General features: G+C 55.3%; 1 protein-coding gene and 1 long non-coding RNA gene across 3 annotated transcripts; both read right to left on the bottom strand.

Moving 5' to 3' along the window:
- SLC29A4 (solute carrier family 29 member 4) lies at positions 1-6,716 on the bottom strand. The gene is made up of 11 exons (XM_079320349.1): positions 6,524-6,716; positions 4,494-4,922; positions 3,733-3,864; positions 3,518-3,631; positions 3,311-3,439; positions 2,813-2,887; positions 2,283-2,536; positions 2,066-2,201; positions 1,432-1,619; positions 947-1,187; positions 1-874 (listed from the first exon to the last, which is right to left on the bottom strand). The coding sequence occupies exons 2-11, from the start codon at positions 4,726-4,728 to the stop codon at positions 732-734; spliced, it is 1,647 nt and encodes a 548-aa protein (XP_079176475.1). The 5' UTR covers positions 4,729-4,922; positions 6,524-6,716; the 3' UTR covers positions 1-731.
- A 610-nt stretch (positions 6,717-7,326) lies between these two features.
- LOC306809208 lies at positions 7,327-15,700 on the bottom strand. 2 transcript variants are annotated; one of them, XR_013776190.1, is made up of 3 exons: positions 15,573-15,700; positions 9,115-9,282; positions 7,327-8,343 (listed from the first exon to the last, which is right to left on the bottom strand). It is a non-coding gene; the product is annotated as an uncharacterized lncRNA (long non-coding RNA). The 2 variants fall into 2 exon arrangements; XR_013776191.1 differs by lacking the exon at positions 15,573-15,700 and adding an exon at positions 12,169-12,221.
- Between the last annotated feature and the right edge of the window lie 3,659 nt (positions 15,701-19,359).

The raw sequence follows: 19,359 nt of genomic DNA, 5'->3' as shown, positions 1-19,359 counted from the left end.
TTGCAAAGACATTTAATTATTTAATCAGCTTCACTGATGTCCTGTGCAATAAATCTTGAAGCTCAGCAGCAGCCTGCGGGTGGCACTGGCAGTGCTGTAGCTTTGGGACCCCTCTTTACCCCTTGCAGTGGGGCAGGTTCACAGTGTGGGGTGGGGGGAGGCAAGACACTGCCTGTTACACTTAGGGAGGGTAAAACAAGACACAATTAAAAAAAAAAAATCTTTTTTCCCCAACCATCAGAAGCAATTCGCATATTTAGGGAGGGGCTGTCATTTCAAGCCATTCCTGTTGAAAACCATCAATGGAAATCGAGACCCACCTTCCCAGAGGCAGCAGGGATTGAAGGAGTGTTTCCTTCCTCACACCAACCTTCCATCACCCTCCTCCCCAGTGCTGGTCCTATTCCCTTTGGGATTTGGCAGTATTTTCTTCCTCCTGTCAATGGCTTGGTGCAAACAGAAGATCCCCAGCCTTCACAGGAGAGCTGCTGATGGGGAGACCCCCAAAAGCAACAAGAACTGTCCCGTGGGGTGGGAGGAATGTCACCCCAAGCAGTGGCCTTGCGCAGTGCCTGGCTGGGCAGCACGGGCCATTTTGGAATGCCCTGTGCCAACAGGGCACCAGTCCTTGTCCGTGCTGGGGTGGCTTTCTGGCTCCAGGCTCCCTCCTTGAGGAGGAATGTGGGGCACAGGTGGGATCCCATCCTGTCCCCATTGCCCTGCCCCAGGGCTCAGTAGCCCGAGGTGAAGGAGCCGTTGGAGGTTTCGGTGTAGAAACAGGAGCTGTGGGAGGTGCTGGTGAGGCTGTAGGCGAAATAGGCCACGGCCGAGCCCAGCGTCAGGCCCGTCATGTAGGACACGGTCATGGTGTTCCCTGTGGGAGGGGACACGGCTGTCAGCGTGCTGTGGCCACACCAGGTGGCATTGCCAGCAGGGCTGGTCCTACCTGCCAGCTCCCGCTGCTCCGGGCTGACTTTGCCCGCGGCCAGGATCATGGGCACGCTGCCGAAGTAGCCGTTGGTGATGCCCATGAGCAGAGAGAAGATGCAGGGCCAGGCGGGGTGGCCGAAGGTGGGCTGCCCGTTGGGGTAGACACACATGATGAAGAGGGGGATGAAGACCACACGGAGGCAGGAGTAGACGAGCAGGTGGGTCCCTCTCCAGTCGTAGGGCAGGGCAGCCAGGATCTGCAGCAAGGGGCAGAAATTCTGCTGGGGGGATGAGGAGGCTGGGGAGGGCTGCAGTGCCCAAATTGGGGCAACAAGGAGATGAGATGGTGGAAAGAACAATGGCTGTGGGAACCCAACCTTGGCCGTGCTGGTGAGTGCCATCCCCACACTGGTGGAGATGACCCTTGGAGGAGCCAAGCTGCTTAGGAAGAGGACACCAAACCAGCCAGACTCCCCGTGCTGGCTCCGGCCTCTCTCCTACCTTGCCGACGAAGTCAGAGAGGTTGAAGATGGCCATGATGAGGATGGGGAGCCACTCCCCCAGCGTGCAGTTGTGGATCTCCGACTCCAGCCCGGGAAAGAGGCACAGTGTGATGAAGTAGGTCATGGCGATGGAGAGCATGTAGGCCCAGATGAGGCGGGACACCACGTAGCGATAGAGCAGCATGTCTGCCAGGGACAGGCAGCACAGCTCAGCCAAAACTGCAGCCTGGCCCTTGCAGAGCCTGAGAGCTTGGCCTCACCCCCAGGAGTGCCTTCCAAAGATGAGCTTGACCCATGGGTTTGGGCACAGCATTAGGAAAGGGATCATAGAATCATGGAATGGTTTGGGATGGAAGGGACTGTTAAAGATCATCCAGTTCCACCCCCCTGCCATGAGCAGAGATACCTTCCACTATCCCAGGTTTCTGCAAGCCCTGCCTAACCTGGCCTTGGACACTCACAGGGAAGAATTTCTTGATAATATCCCATCTAATTCTCTTGTCAGTTTGAAGCCGTTTCCCTTTGTCCTGCTATTCCATGGCCTTTTCAGAAGTCCCTCTCCAGCCTGGGGATGATCCTCCCCCATAACTCTGCTCACATCATTTATCCCACCCCACGAGCCCACCACTCACCTCGGAAGCTGGGCCAGCTCCTCTTGATCTTGGGCCGAGGGACATCGAAGCGCATGTAGGTGCCGCTCCCGGCCAGCTCCGCCTCGGGGCCGGGGCTGCCCCGCGGGGAGCTCGGCTGGCCCTGCTCCCGGTTCTCCTGGGTGAGAGGAACAGCAGTGCTGAGCTGCAGCGACAAAAAACCCCAGGGGCCAGCAAGGGAAACCCACCCTGGGCTTACAAATCGGACGTCCTGGGCGGTGACGTCGTGGTGCACGCGGTAGCCGGTGCCGGTGCCGCGGCTCTCGGCGCCCTGGCGCGCACAGTCTGTGTAGTAGCGCACGAAGCGTGTGCGCTTCACCAGCAGGTGCAGCACGAAGCACGTCAGCTCCATGCCGATGGAGATGAAGAAGAAGATGACGGTGTTCTCCTTCTCGTCCGACAGCAGCAGCTTGGTGAAGATGCGGCTCAGCGAGATGATGACGCCGGCGGTGCCTGGGGGTGTGGGGGAGCTGTGGGTGCTGGGCCCTGCTGAACCCCAGCTCGGGGGTCCTCAGCATCCCCCACCACGTGGATGTGATGCTTCCCAATATAGAGGAGCCACCAGCAGTGATTTTGGGGTGATAAAGCTCCTGGCAGACATCCCCACCCCATCCACTGCCTAGCAGGTGAACTCCCTGGTTTGCTGGGGAGCACCCTGGGGTGTCCCTGATCTGCTGGGGACCCAGGTGTGCCTCACACAGGAGCAGGTGCAGGTGTCCAGGTACTTACTCTCGCCCGTCATCACTCCCTGCGTGTAGCGCTTGGGCAGCAGCCCCGTGTAGCCATAGAAGCTGGATTGCTGCACTTCAGGAGAGATGCACAGAGGGGAGAAGGAGGGATTATTGCTGCAGCTGAAACTCCAGGAAGGGGGAAGAAACCTCAGGGGAAACCCACATGCTGTGCCAACTGGGAGCTGCTCCTTGCAGCAGCCTCCTTGCTCCATATGCAGGAGGGCTTTTTTCCCCTCCCTGGATGCTCCACTATGTCTCTTCCCACCCAGAGTGGCCACCAGGTGAGGGGGTTTGGGATGCCACCATGGTGGCCAGGATCAACAGTGTCAGTGACCAACACACGTTTTGGTGCTGGTGCCCCTGGGCAGTCCCACAGTGCCTGGACAGAGGTGGAGGGGATGGGCAGGGACCTGAGGGTTACAGGGATCAGGGGAGGCTGTCCCAGGGCTGTTCCCCACCCCAAGCTGCCCTGCCCCAGCCCAGCTCTGCCACATACCTGTGCAGCCAAAGGCCACCACCCCGACAGCCACCAGGTTGATGGCGTAGGCTTGTCTGCGGCTGAACAGCTCCAGCCACACATCACAGATGCTGACGAAGAGCAGCGGCCCCAGGGCGAAAAGATAACCTGTGGGGGGGAGATAGAGGTGGTGACAGGGCACAGCAGGGGGACAGCAGTGCCTGGGGGTGCAGGGACCCCACTCACCCACAGAGATCCGGGTGTGCAGGCTCAGCAGCTCCACCAGCGCATTGTTGAGGATGACGGCCACCAAGGCCACCAGGATGTAGGTGAGGCTCATGTCAAAGACAATGGAGGTCCCTGAGGAGACCCAGGTGATGGGGGGACGGGAGTTCAGCTCCCTTGGAAGTGGGATTGAGCTCTCTCCAGGTTTGGGATGTTTGGAGCTGCTCCAGACTTACCTGGGTATTTATGGTGCAGGTAATCCACGTCGGTGATAAAGCTGTTGTAGGGCAGGAGAAATCCCACCCCAGCCAGCAGCATGGCAAAATAAATCCCATGGTATCGGTCCTGGGGCTCAGGGTCCTCAGAAACTGCCCCAAAAGAGGAAAGAAAGAGAAAAAGATGTGACAGTGGCACTGCTGCACCCCTGGGACCCACATCAGACCCCAACCTTGAAGTGATGAAACAGCTCAGCTCCCTGTAGATGTACAAATAAACAGCCCCAGCTCTGAGAAGATCCTGCCCTAAATAAAAACATTTCAGTGGAGACCCAGGAGGCAGGAAAACATCTGGGCTTTGGGGGTCTGGTGAATTTTAATTGCAGCTAAACAAGCTGAGAGCCAGGCAGGGCAGGGAACAGGAGGAGGAAGGGTCAAGGCAGGTGTGGAGTGGACAGGGCTGCCTCAGGATGGGGAGCAGGGCTGGGGTGAATCCCAGGAGTGTCCTTGAGTCCTGCATGAAGAAAGATGAAGCTGCAGGCTAGGGCTGAGCCTGGCAGGAGAACCAGGGCACCAATCCTCAACTCCTTGCCAGCCTGCAGAGCCCACTGTCCCAGGATGTGCTGGTAGCTCACATGGCTACAAAAAGGGATGGAAAAGGGCAATATGATGGCATTTCAGACTATTTGTGGCTATCACACCCACCCCAGGAAGTTCCTAAGTGGGTGGGAAACCATCAGGGCAGCTGGCTGTGGGTCAGGATAGGCCGTGCCTGCCCTCACCTGGCTCCATGAAGGTGAGCACTCCCTTGGCCTGGCTGCCCCTCTGCAGCTCGTCCTCCTCCAGCTGGTAGCTGTCGAAGCTGAAGCTCATCACCACATTCCCCTCGGGTGTCGCCGCCGGGCTCAGCTCCTTGAAGCGCTCGGCTCCCACCGAGCCCATCCTGGCCCAGCGACACCCCGGGGGGCTCCCGTGTCCCCCCAGGTGATGCCAGGGGTCTGCAAGGGACAATGGCATGTGGGTGGCCCTGAGCCTCCTCCACCTCGCTGTATCACAGCGCTTCTGATGGTTTTTTCCACCTGAAAAGGTGATTTCCCCGAGGCAAATGGGATCCACCGATTTTCCCAGCAGAAGTTTGGCTTCGGGGTGATGAGCAGGGCTCGTGGGGGACCCACATGAGGCACAGCCTGGCTCAGCCCCTCACTGGGATGCTACCAAAGACAAACGCCACTGTGATTTCCAAAAGCAATTAGAGAAATTAATGGATGAGAAGCACTGACGGAAGGCGGCTGCGGGGAAGATCCCGGCTGCCCAAGGAAGCCCTGGCTCCCTGCAGGAAGCACACTTGCTCTGTTCAAGCCCTTTGCAGCATCTCTGGTGCCTGGGACTGGCTGGACAGACACGCTCCTGCAGCTTTCAGAGAGGGGATGGGATTTGACCCTGCGTTTTTCAGATCTGCCTCTCTGAGGGATCAGAGCCAGCACAGAACAGCTCCAAGAGCTGCCAGAGAGACCCCAGCATCACGCCTGAGAGGGGCTGTGCTGAATGCATCCCAAAACCAGCTCTCCAAACATCTGACATCCTTCAGTGACCCCATCAGAGCCACCCAAACATCCCTGTGTTTCAGCCCCAGGGGGCTGCTCTGAATTCCTTGCCTGTCCCCAGCCCACCTCCTGCAGATCTCCCTGGCATCCAGGAGTGGTGGTGGTGGTGAAAAAATCTCCTCCAAGGCAGTAGGTTGAGTCAGGCAAGGAAGGAAAAATCAATGACAGCGATTTCTTTGGTCTCCCTGCCAGACATGGCGTTTAAAGCAGCAGAGAGGTTTTCCAGCTGCCAGGATGTGTTGGATGCTGAGGCGGAGGGCGAACGTGCTGCCCACAGACCCTCTGAGAGTTCCTGGAGCCCAAAACGCTCCTCTTGCTGCAGGAGAGGTGCACAGGGCAGCAGCGCCCGGCCCCAGGCTGTGCTGGGGTCACAGCACTGCTGGGGGCTGGGATGGGGTCCCCCTCCCACACCATTCCGGGGTTCACCCCAGGACCCCCACCCCAGAGCGCCAGGAGCAGAAGAGCCCAGCAGGGCACCGCTCCATCCTGCTGCTCCCAGAGGAGCTGTCTGCCCCCTTCACCCGCACCCTCCCGTGCTGCTCCTCCCCAGGCAATAAAACCCAGCGGGAAGCATCTCCCGGCGTGCCGGGAAGCCTGTTGCAGGGATTTTCCATAGCAGCAATCCCAGCTGAGGAACACACCGGCTGGAAAAGCCTCGTACGCATTGTGTGCGACCCAAACTTCCCGGGGCCGGGAGCAGAGCGGGATGCGGGATGCGGGATGCGGGATGCGGGATGCGCTGCGCGGCCGCGGCGCTGGACCAGCCTCCGGCACTCTCCGCCTCGCTCCCCCGAGCATCCCTGCGCTGCCGTAAATTGGATTTTCTCCTCCCGCCGGATTTACAGCCGTCTGTCCCTATGGATTTACACCCTGCCACCCCAGTGTTTCTCCATCGCGGGCAGGGCTGGGAGGTCTCACCCGAGAGGGGCCCTTGTCCCGCTGTCCCCCTGCTCTGCGCGACCCCCGGGCACCGCAGCCCTCCCGTCAGGGCACAAAAGCGGTTCTTGCGCTGCCAAAAGCGGCCCCCGACATCTTGCCATAAACGGGGGGAATTCAGTAACCCATCCCCACGGGCGCGCCCGGAGGATGCTCGGAGAGCCGAGAGGATGCTCAGCGGGGCCAGGGCGGGCAGGGGCAGGGGGCGGCGGCTTCCCCTCCTTTCCCCCCGCTCCCCGGGGGAAAACACAACAGGTCGCGGCGGTTCTTACCTCGCTCGGCCGCGGCGGCTCTGCGGCACCGGCGCCGGCCCGCCCCGCTCAGCCCCGGCGGCCGCGGGGCCCCGGCCCCGCCATAGCGGAGCGTCCGCCGGGAGGGGCCGCACCGACTGCGGCGGGGAGCGGAGCGGGGGCGGCCCCGGGTCCGCCAGCCCCGGCTCTGCCTCCCCCCGGCTCTGCCAGCCCCGGCTCTGCCCCCTGCCCGCCCCCCGCTCCTCCCCCGAGCCCCCCCGCCCGTCCCGGTCCCGCGGAGAGGCTTTCCCGATGCACGCCCACCCCCCGTCTATGGGCACCGCCTGGAGGTACCGGCTGGAGGTACCGGCTGGAGGTGCCACAGAGGGATTTCGGAGGTCCGGAGCTAATTGCAAAGAGAGATTAATTAGGAAGGAAGGAAGGAAGCCCCGGTAATTTCATTGAGCTTTTTTTTCAGGGAGAGGGTTATTCCTGCCCTGCAAAGGGTTTTGTCTAAGAGGGGATGATGGAATCAGGATGGATGAGTGGACAGACAGAGGGATGGGTGGACAGAGGGATGGATGGAGGGATGGAGGGATGGATGGATTGCAGCTCTGGCTAACAGAACACAGCAATCCCCCAGCTTTTTGAGGAAACAGCCAAGAGAATCTCTGCTCCCCTCCAAAACCAGGGAATGGAAGCAGAGGGAGGAAGGGAACCAGCAACATGGGGCGGTATGATATCCATCCAGGGAGAAGACATGTGTCCCCGAGGTGGGTGACCCAGGCAGGGAGCTCGTGGGTGTCCCCTCCCCTCCTGGGCTGGGTGGGCTGCCCAGGCTGCAGGCTCCATGGGGATCTGATGCTATCGGGTTTTCTCCCGGAGCAGCAGGGCACAGAGGGGGATTCAGCAGGTGCCCCCTCCCAGCGAGAGGGGTGAGAGCCCCGGGGCACCATCCCTGGCTGGCTCTCCCTGCAGGGTTTGAGGGTGGAGGCAGCAGGAAGGAGCAGAGGAGCCGTCCCTGCTCCCGTGGCTGCACCACAGCGAGCTGTGAATTACAATCTCCTCGCAGTCAATAACTGCTGCCTTGTGTAAATCAGCGTGTGGGGCCGGGGATGTGCTGCTGCTGCTGCTGCTGCCAGAGGAAATTGGAGACACAACCTCCTGCACTGCCTGAGCCACCCTTCTGCCAGGAGCAGGGATGAGGAAAGGGTCTCCTGCAAATTCATCACAGGGAAGAAAACAGGCCAGGTGGAAATTTCCATCTTTTCTCCTTGGCTGAAATAGCCAAGTTTGGCTCAAAGCACACCTGACTGCTGTGCCAAGCACGGCCTGGAGCCGGGGCTCAGCCTTCCCTGCTCCCCTCTGAGCTGAGCACCTGCACAGCTCAGCCCTCTGGTGCAAAGGGGGAGTTTTTTGGGCTGTTTGCTTTGGCACCTTTGCTCATTTCTAATTTCACAGTGTCACTGTAAAATCTCAAAGCACATCACTGCCCTTGGGGTACACCCCCTCCCTCTACACCAGACTCCATCACCCTCTTCCAGGAACCTTGGAAATATACAAATAAAGGGGGGTGAGCGTGGTGGGGGTTCCCTGGCTGTGCCTGCCACTGGTTGGCACCCAGACAATGAGAGTGCTCCACGAAAAGAGCAGGATGAGCTGAAGCATATGTGCACCCAGCGCTCGCCAGGCAGCATTACTCACCACAGGGATTCCCCCCAGGAGCCAGTTCTCCTCATTCCAAAGCCCCAGGAATAGAACCAGGGGTGGTCCTTTAGAGACAACCAAGCTGAGGAGAGCATCTCAGCTCCCAGCTGGATGTGGTGTCCTCCAAGCCGTGGGGAAGTGACACAACCAAACACCTGGTGGCAAAGATCAAGGCTCAGTTTTAGCCTCCTCTCTAAAATAACATCATCAAGAGATCCTTGTTTCAGGGGACAAGGGGGTTTCCTTTCAACTACTCCTGCTAGGGGTGTGACAGAGCCAAGCTGGGATACCAAAGGAAACTGCTACAGCTTGGAGTACTAAGGGAACACAGAGAAATTAATCCATCGGGGTGAATTTCTCTGGGTGCTTTCTTTCTGCTTTCCCCATCCCCAAGTGCAGTGTTTGACAAAACAACACTGTCCCCCCTCCCAAAATGCCCCCTGAGCATAGGCAGGCTGAGCTGCCTCTGCCTGGGAGGGTATGGGGGTCCCATGGGCTACGCTCTCCTGAAGTTTTGCTGGGCTCTTCAATTTTTTAAGCTGGCCCTGAATAATTCAGCTTCCACATAGTTGGCTCAAGGTTGGTTAGCTCAGATGCTCCTTGGGTTTCTGCTTGACCCACTTTAGCAGCCAGGAAAAGCAGCCAGGCATGGTGCTCCTGGTGCCTGTGGCATGAGGGACATCCTTTACACACAGCCCCAGCCTGAGGTCTTTCCTCCACACCCCACAGCCTCATCCCTCACCCACACTGCAGATTTTTAAAGGTATTTTTTCATTCTCCCCCTCTCCCTGCTGTCCCATGGCTCCCAGCACAGGGTGCATCCCAACAGGGTTTGCAGGATTACCAGGAGGGATTTGCTTGGCTCCATGGACCAGCCAACACCCTGTGGCCACCCCACCACAGCTCCTGGCTGTGCAGAGCCTCACCTCTCTTCCCAGGAGCCTGGATGAGCATTGACTGATCCTGCTGGCAGAATAAGAAGCTGCTGATTCATTTGGCTCCGAGATACTGGATTAGGACAATCTCCAGAAATGTCCTGCATTGTTGTTTTTTTGCCTTGCCCTTCCAGCCGAGTCAGGTTTTATTATTCATTGCTGTTGCAGAGAGGAGAGGAAGGAGAGACCTTTCAGTTGTCTGCACACCAAAAACCTCAAGCCAAGGCTTTAAACTCTTAGGGGCCATGGTGAGGGGCTGTCCCTGCTGTCCCCATCCCTCTTAAGAAGCTCTTTAACCAAGTTGTGCTCACCCAGCCAGGCTGCCCTGGCTATTCCATGCCCATGGGTGTCCCCTCTGTCCCCGCCTGGGGTGGGTGACACTGAGGGGGGCAGGCAAAGAAACAAAACATCTGCACCCCCCTCCCCACCCCCTCACTCAGTGCTCCCAGGAGTGCTGCACATCCATCTTTTCCACTTCATGGGAAGGAGAGGCTGTTCTCAAGCCTGCAATGCCCTCTTGGAAAAGCTCCTTTAAATAGCATTGCATCCCCTGCATCCTTCCCCGGGGTCTGTCCCACCGCCAGGAGCATCCTCGGCAGCAGGGGAGATGTGGGATTAGTCAGAGATGCTGCCTCCTGGCCAGAGTCACACTGGGGGGATTACTGGGGTCTGCAAGGAGCGGGGAGCAGCCAGGGAATTTGTTCAGTGCAAGTGGAGGGGTTTGTCACAATCCGATTGCAGGCGGACAGAAATCCCCAGTGCTGGCAGGAGCTCAGCACTGGAGGCCGCAGGGATTAACTGGTTTTTCCCCAGGCTTTGCAGCAAGACTGGGGTGGGAGGAGATGCTCTAAACCCAAAGCTCTGGGTTTAAAACCTTCAGGGAGATGCAGGGGCTGAGCCGAGCATCAGCTTTGGGGCACCCAAGCCTTGTCCCGAGGCCAAGAACCAAATTCTTTCACGTGGATGCCCCAATTCTCCTGCAAGGCTTTACTCTGCATCCCTCCTGTCCTCCAAGGAGCCTGGGAGAGCTGGAGAAACCCTGGGAGGGTACCCATGGCCTCTGCATTCCCCTCGCTCCTCTTTGTTGGAACAGATTTGCATCCATCACTAATTAATCCAAGATGAGCTCCTAATTCAGCTCCTTGATTGCAACTTTGCATAATTGCTGCACGCACAGGCAGAGCGGCAGGACGGGATAAAAAAAGGAGACAATCAGCGGTGGGCGGAGAGGAAACAACGCCGGGAAGGGCCGGTGAACTCGCTCCCACTCACCGGGCTGTCACAGACACGGGGTGAGAGAGATTCTCCTCTGGAAGGAGAAAATGGTGAGTTACCCTTGGATGGATTGTTCCCCGTGCTGTGCTCACCAAGGGCTCACCAGCAGCCACAAAACCCTCGGGCAGTGGGAGCACCGGGAATTACAGGGCAAACCTTTCTGCTGCTCCTTTCATCACATCTTCTCCCCAGGCTCCCTTTCCACAGCGACCCAAAGCTGTCTGTGGGTTTCAGAGTGAAGATTCCACCAAGGTGAGCAGGGCAAATATATCCCTCAGGAAATACATCCCAGGGCAAATACATCCCCCTGAGCAAATTAATCCCAGGGCAAATACATCCCCCTGAGCCAGGCTTCAGGCTTCTCCCCCAGTAACCAGGTACATCACACCTTGTGTCTGTGAAAATACAACCCAAAACAAAGCCCAGAGGCAGCGTGGTGAGGGTGAACTGACCTCAGCCCTTGGTGGCACAGAATTGGGAAAATCCCTGCTTTTCCTGCTGGTGATACCCAAACCATTCCCACAAGGATCCAGCACCTACACAGGACCAATTTTTTGTGCACAAATCATCACTGGCACCCGCTCAGGGGTTATTTTACCACCCTCCTCTTCCTCCTCCACTCACATCCCACCCAGAGCCATCCCCCTCTCCCAGCGAACACCTCCACACATCCCAAAATCTGAGTGACAGGGCAGCAAACAGCGGCGGGCAGGTCAGCCTGGCGCTCCCCATTCATGGCAGAAAAAAAAAGGCTATTTTCAGCTCCAGCCTTTTCTCTGGAAAAATGCAGAGGCCCCTCGGCTGGCCCCAGGGTGGGGGTGGGAAGGGTTTGGGCAGCCAGGCTGGCCCCACCACCCCTCTTAATCAGCCGGGGCATGCATGAAGCCTAAAGCTGTCGCGAAGATTTGGGCACTATTGACACACACGGAGCATTAAACGCCTTACGGGGGATTTGCATAAGCTCGGGGAGGGAGGAAGAGCGCGGAGAAAAGTGTCGACAATGGGAAAGTAAATGCATTAAAGTGCTTAGGGGGGAAAAAAAAATCTGATAAAGGAATAAACCAGTTAAGGGAATATATTACTCATACCCCGTTATTCAAATCCTGCCTTATAGGAAATCCTCTTAAAGCGATCACCTGATTGTGTGTTAAATTCCTAATTGAATAATAAAAGAATTATGTATTTCTTCCATAACGGCACAAAGATGGGAGCCCACGAGGATGGAGGATGCTCGGTGAGGGGGGAGCTGGTGGCAGAGGAGGGGGGAGAGGGAACTGGGGGCAGCAGCAGCACCTGGGAGATGGGAGAGGGGATGGGGAGATGGGGATGGGATAGAAAAATGGGGATGTGGGAGATGGGGATGTGGGAGATGGAGTGGGATGGCTGGGAAAGGGGAGGTTGCAGGGCTGAGTGCCTGGGGGTAGTGGAGAGCTTTGCTGGGATGGGTTTAGGAATGAGCCCTGATGGAAATCCAGGGCTCCTCCAGCCCCACTGAGAGGAGACTCCAGATGTGGCCCCTGCCCTGGAGCTGCTGGGAGCAGCAACCCCAAATCCAGGCAAAGGGAACTTGGTGGGGCTGCTGAGGAGCAGAGGGAGGGTCTGTGTCCAGCCCTGGATGCTGCAGGAGAGGCTCAGCCCCTCTGCCCCCTCCTTTCCCCTGCACGGCCTCTCCTGATGCTGCTGCCCTTCCCCCGCCTCCATGCTATAAATAAGATGCAAAAAAAGGAGAAAAAAAAAAAAAAAAAAGAAAATAAGAAAAGAGCACATCACCTGGCACTCAGGAGGTGAGGGAGAACAGCAGGACTGACACACACCAAACCCTCAGACTGAGCAAGGAGGGTGGGGGTGGAAAGGGGGGAGAAACAAAAGAGCTAAAAATAGCCCAGGGAGCTGCTGTCTTCCCGGAGATCTTTTTTTTTCCCCTACCCAGCTGTTTGATTTAATAAACAGGATTATTTATTTATTTCTCCCTCTCTTCACTTTTTACTTACATTTTTTTATTCTGTCAACGCCACTTTACCCATCCTCACGTCTCCTTTAAATGCGAGGTAAAAACCAAAATAAAACAACCTAAACCAGGGGAAAAAACCTGAAACCAACGGCCCTGATGCCTCCAGCGATGTCTTGCTTTGCTACAGCTCTTTATAGGTAATTGAATATCCCAGAGTTGCACCTGCTAATGCAAACTCTGATATCAGTAAGTGAGGGCAGAGGCAGCAGCTGAGAAAACAAAGCAGCAGCGCCCAGCAAGCCCCAGCCAAGCTCCAGGCTGCCAGAGGCTTTTGATTAGGCAGGACTGGGTGTTGGAGCCAGGCTGAGGTCCAGGGGGGGAAGCTGGAAGGCAGCAGGGTTTGCAGGGAGGTGGGTCTGGAGTTTTCCTCAGGGGACTGACCTGTGTGAGACAAGTCTGTGCAGGGCAGGGGGGTGCAAAGCCCCCCGAGCCCTGGAGCAGCTCCCCTCGCATCTCCAGCAGTGCCTGTGCCTCCTCCTCCATCCTGCATCCTCCAGCAGCAGCCAGGGAAATCAGGGATGACAGGAGCAGTTAATTTGAGCCTGCAGAGGCCATCTTCCCGTGCATGTGTTGTTTTGTTTCTAAATAGACTTTGAATAACGAATTTCGGATGGCAAAGAGAAAAAGCTGCGTCCTGACCTCTTGAAATGCAAATTGCCTTTCACCCTGGGAGAGATGAAAGGCTGTTCCCTATCTGAAACGCTGAAAAGGGGTGAGATAACGTCCCTGGCTCTGTCTCCCGGCTTTCATTTCCAAAATAGTTTTCAGGCAAGGAGAGGAGACTCTGCATGATCTCCCTGTGCTTGGAGCCCACAGGGAGCAGGGGGGTCCTCAGGGAACACCTGGAGCACCTGAAGGGACACAGCCCAGGCTCTGTATTTCCATTCACACCAGCCCTGCTCCAAACAGGTGAAGCCCAGAGCTTTGCCCTCCTCTGCCAGAACTCAATTTTGGGCCCAATTCCAGAAGCTGCAGTTTTTTTCAGGAAAACACAGCAGAGCAGCAGCACAGCCCCACAGCCAAAGACAGACCCACTCTGCTCTGGCCCCACCACAGTCCCCTCCTGCCAGGCAGGAGCTTGGGCACACACAGCACCCTCTGCCTCCCCCAGCAGGTTTGGCTCAGGGGCTGGGTGAAGGCAAACACAGATAATGTTTTCCCCCTCTCATGTTTTGTTCTGGGTCAAGGAGCACAGTGCAAGGCAGATGCCCTCAGCACACACAGAAGGTGCTGCAGGGAGCTGCTGAAGTGGAGAGGGATTTCATGGGAGTAAACAAGGCAAGGAGCCTGGATGCACCACGGGGAAAAGACTGGGATGCTGTCAGCAAAAGAAAACAGAGTAGAGAGGTTATGGGAGGAAAAAGATAAGGATGGTGCTAGGGAATATGCAGGGATGCTCTGGAGGAGGAAAGGCTGGGATGTGCCCAGGGAAGGAGCAGGGATACTCCCAGGAGAGGAAGGAAAGAACATGGATGTTCCAGGAAAAGAAGATTAGGATGGTACCAGAGAAGGGAAGAAAAACATGGGTGGTCTGGGACAGAAGGCTGGGATGGTCCCAAGGAAGGGACACAGCCCCCACTGCTGGCCCCCAGGTGCCCTCCCTTCACCAGCCACAGGCCCAAGCTCCTGGCCCATCCCTCTGCCTGCCCTCCACAGATAAAATAAATTATCAGCCCTGATCTGAAGCTGCTGAGGAGCAGTGGCTGATGGTGTCACCAGCCTCCCTCAAGCAGGGAGGAGGGGACAGCAATGACAAGGGAGGTGCTGAGAACTTCCAGACCAGGCTGGCTCCCAGAAGTGGCTCTGTACCCACCGTGTGGGCAAGGTGGGTCTGACCACATGGACAAAGTGCCTCTGTGCCCCTGCATCTCTCCAGACTACACTTGTGGAGAAACGAGCCCAGGGCCTTCCTTACCCCTACAAAACAGTATCCAAAATACCAATATGCTGCCAAAACCCTCTAGATAACATTATGGACTTACCCAGATACAACAATCTCCAAATCCTTTATTGTAACCTGTACTTCAGTAAAACTCTCTGCTAAAAGCCCCAACCCAGTGCTGCAGGAGCCAGCATCTGCTGTCCTCAGCTCCAGCAAGCTGGGCACAATGCCCTCATTAGCTCATAGTTCATCATTAATGAGCCAAAAAGCCTCTGCCAAGGGCCTGTCTGAGACTTGTGTGAGTTGGATGTGGTATGGGAGAGGTGAATGCTCAAGGAGCAGCTGAGTGTGGGTGCTGCAGAGAGGGACAAGCTGCTCCCAAGCCTGGGCAGGATCAGAGCTGGTGCTGGTGCTCACCTCTGGCCACAGCACTGCCCCAGCATCTCCTTTCTGCCCACTGGCTCTAAACAATGAGGGATGCTGCAGCCACCTGGCAAAGCAGCCAGGCCAGGGGCAGTGAGAGCTGCTCTGCCTGGTACCTCACTGCTTCCTCTGCTCCCAGCAGTGCTCAGCTCAGCCACAGCCCAAGTGGGGCTGCTCCCACCAGGATTGTGCTTCTGCTCAATTGTTCCATCTTGGACTCCTGGAGTGAAGGATGTCTGAGCACTGGGCAGACCATCACAGCTAAACCCAAACCCCTACTTAGCACCAAGAGAAAGCAAGGAGGAACAGAGGCATGAGTCCATGTTCACCCTTGTAATAAGATAAATAATTGGAGATGGGATTGCTCAGTCCCTTCCCTGGAAACTCATGCTCAGCAGGCCAACCTCAGGACCAGCACACAGATGTGAAACTGCTGTCCTGAGGGCAACCACAGCTGCCCATATCAGGGCTGGGTATGACCCACTGCTCACCATTCCCAATGCTAACTGGACAATATTCTGCTCTGCTCCCCTAGGGCAGGAGCAGAGGGGCTGTTGCACCTCCCAAAGCATCAGGGGGTCAGGATGGTTCTCTCCACCTGGGACACTGGAGCCAGAGGAGTTGTTGCATCACCACAGCAGATGGAAGGCACTGCTACTTCCTGAATCCACCAGCAGCTTCCCTCAGATCTTGTTTGCTCCAGGCAGGAGACAGGGAAACATCACCAGCAGCCGAGTGAACAGTTTAGAGACACTCATCTGAGCTAGCAGAGCCTATTTTGCCTGGAGCAAAGGGAGGCACAAAGCAGCAGTGACAGGGCAGCATTGCCCTCCAGAGCTGGATCAGGGGAGGCCTCACCATGAAACAGCCACACAGGAGAAGAGGGAGAGCCTCATCCTTATCTCATCCTCATCTCATCCCCAAGTGCTCAACACTGCCAGCGACAGCAGAAAGGCTTTTTCTCCTCTTGTCCACCCTGATCAAAGCTCTCATCAGTGCCTTGCAGGAGGAAGGGCTCAGAAGCAGGAGCTGCCTCCTCTCCCACCTGCACGGGCTCGCTCATCTCCCTCCAGGGCTCGATGTGAGAAGCAGCAAGCCTGGAGCGACAGCACAGGGAGTGGGCTGGGTATGAAAGCACTGCTTGAGATGCAAGCCATGGAAAAAAAAGAATAAAAGCACTTATCAAACTCACCTGAGCAGCATGAGAAAAATACACAAATCTAAGTCCTGGGAAGAGCAGCTTTAAGGAGGAACAAGAGGGAAAATTACATTTGCAAGCAAGATGTGCCAGGAAAAACTCAGTTTGTCCTTTCCCAGCCCCTGCAAAGCCCAAGCTGCTGTGTCTGTGGAGAGCAGCTACAAAGCACAGCTGACACTGAGGGCTCATAACTGCTGCTGTTTTGGTTTGGGCCACGTAGCCTTACCCTGGTCTTATCTGGCCCCATCTCCAAGTAGCAAACAAAAGGAAGAAGACACAGAATACTTATCACAACACAGATTTAATTTCTTAGGCAGTTATAAAATTACAAAGAGCGACGGGCTAGCAGTGAGAGCCAGACACTTGGTGAGGTGGAATGTTAGACAGAATTTTCCACTTATCAACACAGATACCAAACAGTCAGTGAGCACTGCAGGATGCAGGGTTTTCTCCAGGTAAGGAAGCAAATGCAAGAGCAATAGATCCAGGTAGACCTAGGGCTGAGTCAACACCCCACAGAAACCCAGAGCTACAGGTTTGGGGAGAACTCCCCACTCCTGAGTGGGAGACATGCAGGGTCCCTGCAGCCACATGGCCAAAGCCACAGCACTGACACCTGTAACGAGCACAAGGGCAGCTGCTTGCAAGCCTGAATTACAACTTCTTGCCCGTTATTTTCAAAGCAGTGTAAGATGAGATTTGCCAGTCAGAAGAGCATTAAAATGAAGGCATGTAATGATTAGAAAAATAGGAATTTGCTAAATTCCTTTGGTTGTACAACTGGAATCTGAAAGGATTTATTTACAGTCAGAGCCATGCTTCCTTCATTGCAAGCCTTTCACAGGCCAGCAGATTCCAGGAAAAGGAAGGCCTGCTCTCCACATGTGGAGAAGACACTTGGGCCTTGCTCTCAGATATTAACAGGTTAAATAAAGTTGACTGCTAGCCAGGACAGCTGGAGCACAGAATAAAACTTCCCAGACCTCTGCAGTGATTAATCCCCACCAGCACTTTGGACAGACTCGTCGCTCTGCAAACGCAGCGGAGCATCTGCACACACCAGTGGGATACTGAACAGCTCAGCAACCCACAGGGAAAGAAATTCTGCTGTCCCACTGCACACTGGCTGGTGCTAATGCCATTATTGGAGCCAAGAAAGCACAGCCTGGGACACAGAGAATGCTGTGCTCAGGCTCAGTGCTCACCCAGCCCAGGGCTCCTCTGCTCACTCCTCCCTTTTCACTATTTTCACTATTCCACACAGCTCAGACCAAGTTTGCTCTGTGCAGACACCTGTCACTGGATTAAAGGTCTTCTCAGGGATTTATTTGCATTCTGGCAGACTTGAAAAGCCACCACCTCTACCCCCACCCTCTGCAAAACCCAGCCAGGAAACTTGCCGTGCAGGACCCAGAGCAGCAAGGTACAAGCACACACCTGATCCCAGAGGGAGCACTCGTGCCAATGTCTTGTTCAACAGGGCATCAGAACAAACAGCTTTTACCAACCTCTTGATGCTTTCTACTTCCTCCTCCTCCTCTGCCAGGCCCTGCCTTTTAACTGCTAGATCCATATCTATCACTTGTATTTTGGAAACAGTGGCACAAGAAGAGACCAGGGCAGATAAAAGCTTTGTGCCTCAGAACCTGAAGTACAGACAGATGTGAGACAGCAGCCAAGGAGCTGCACTCGCTGCCATTTGCACATCAAGAGCAACAGCTCCTTCCCTACACTGCTCACTGGAACTGAGCCCACTGCAAGCTAAGACCTGAGTTTAGGATTCCAAGGTTTTCAGTGCTCCCCCCTCCCCAGCTTTGGTTGTTTCAGTTCTCTGCCTCAACCCTCCACTGAGTTAAAAGCTATCAAGAAGTGCAGCCCATATGGAGAGAGAGAGACAGGCTGTACAGAACACACACTGTCCTTCCAAGGAAGGTCAGTCTAAACTGAGAGGGGCTGCACAGGTGTTCCCATATCCTGTGACCAGGAGCTCGTGGCCACAGCACAGGGCTTGATTCTCCTTGGCTCACCCTGGGTCTGTCAGAGCATCAGAACAGAAATGTTTAAACACCACCTGATTCACAGAGAACAACAGTGCAATCACATGCTCCACACTCAGGTGAGGATGCAGCTGCAAACAGCATTTCTGGTTATGCTTAAAGAAAAAAAAAAGAAAAAAACCAAAACAGAAATACATCTTTGTGTCACTGGGATAAACCCCCAACCTGAAAGGCTTCTAACTTTGGTAGCACACCACAACAGGGTGGTTACTGAGGGCCTAAGGCCATCACAGGGAAATTACATCAGTCATGTTTTATCTGAGAAACAGTTTATATCCTCATGCAATGAACTTAAGACAAGCTACTGTCACCACTCTTAAATACACAGCCAGTGGGGACCTGCTCCACCCTACTAGCTGGGCACTAACCTCAGAACATTAACTTTTGCTCTATAAAATGATTTTCTCAATTACAACAGCAAGAAGATAATCTTAACTGGCTTTCAGCTTCTATTAAGGAGTGAACCAAGTAGGGCACAGCAATTCCACAGTGTGTGGCTCAGGAGCAGGAACACACTACAGCACATGGAAGACACAAATACAGTGAATATGGGATCTCCTACTCACCTGTGGAAAATAAGGTATGAAAATTAAGAAGGGAATAAAATTAGTACAATAAATGATGTCCATTTTTAACAGTAAAGTTAGTAATTACATTTAGGGGTGTAATATGGCCTTTATTACACTCAAGAGTTGTAAAACTTGTGTGCTTAGCAGACCTGTGTTGCTGGTGCATGTTTACTGCTAACTGTGCTTGTGGAGTCTAGGCCAAGCCTCCAATGATGTTATCAGGAATGTTAACCAGCATTAGTCTGGAATGAGCAGACATCTCCTGGGTGCTTGGTTTGCCAGCAAAGCTCACTGAGCTTATATTTACTTCAAGACTTGCATTTCACTCTGCAGCTCAGAGCATCACAGCAAAGCTGAGAGCAGTAAATAAATAAATAACTGCAGACCATGGAATTGAGTTGTCAGCCAGACCTTAAAGTCAAGAGACAGATTTCAGCATGACTCAGGGGTTTGCTGTGAATGTGCTGGGCTCTGCAGAGGACACCACAAGCCACTCCAACCAAGTACTTAGGACAGTCAAGGGTTTGCAGTGAAGAAACAAGCCCGATCCCTTCTCTCCCACACACATTTGTGTACAAACACCTTCCACTGACATGGACTCAGAGCAGCCTCCCTGACAGAGCTCTCCTGGCAGGGACTGCCACCTTCTCTGTATTTGTAGAGGCAGGGGAAGCCCATCTGCCCACACAGGGCTCTGGGGACAGAGCCCACTGCCTGCTACTGCTCCAGGGATGACTTGTTATGGCACTGAATCCTCAAAGAGCATCACTGCCTAGTGTGGTGGGGAGTTCTGGAGCACTCAGCCTCTGTCCTCCTCTCAA

The sequence above is a fragment of the Erithacus rubecula genome (assembly GCF_903797595.1).
Source record: "Erithacus rubecula genome assembly, chromosome: 17".
NCBI classification, from domain to species: domain Eukaryota; kingdom Metazoa; phylum Chordata; class Aves; order Passeriformes; family Muscicapidae; genus Erithacus; species Erithacus rubecula.
This window is presented reverse-complemented; position numbering and strand designations above follow the sequence as displayed.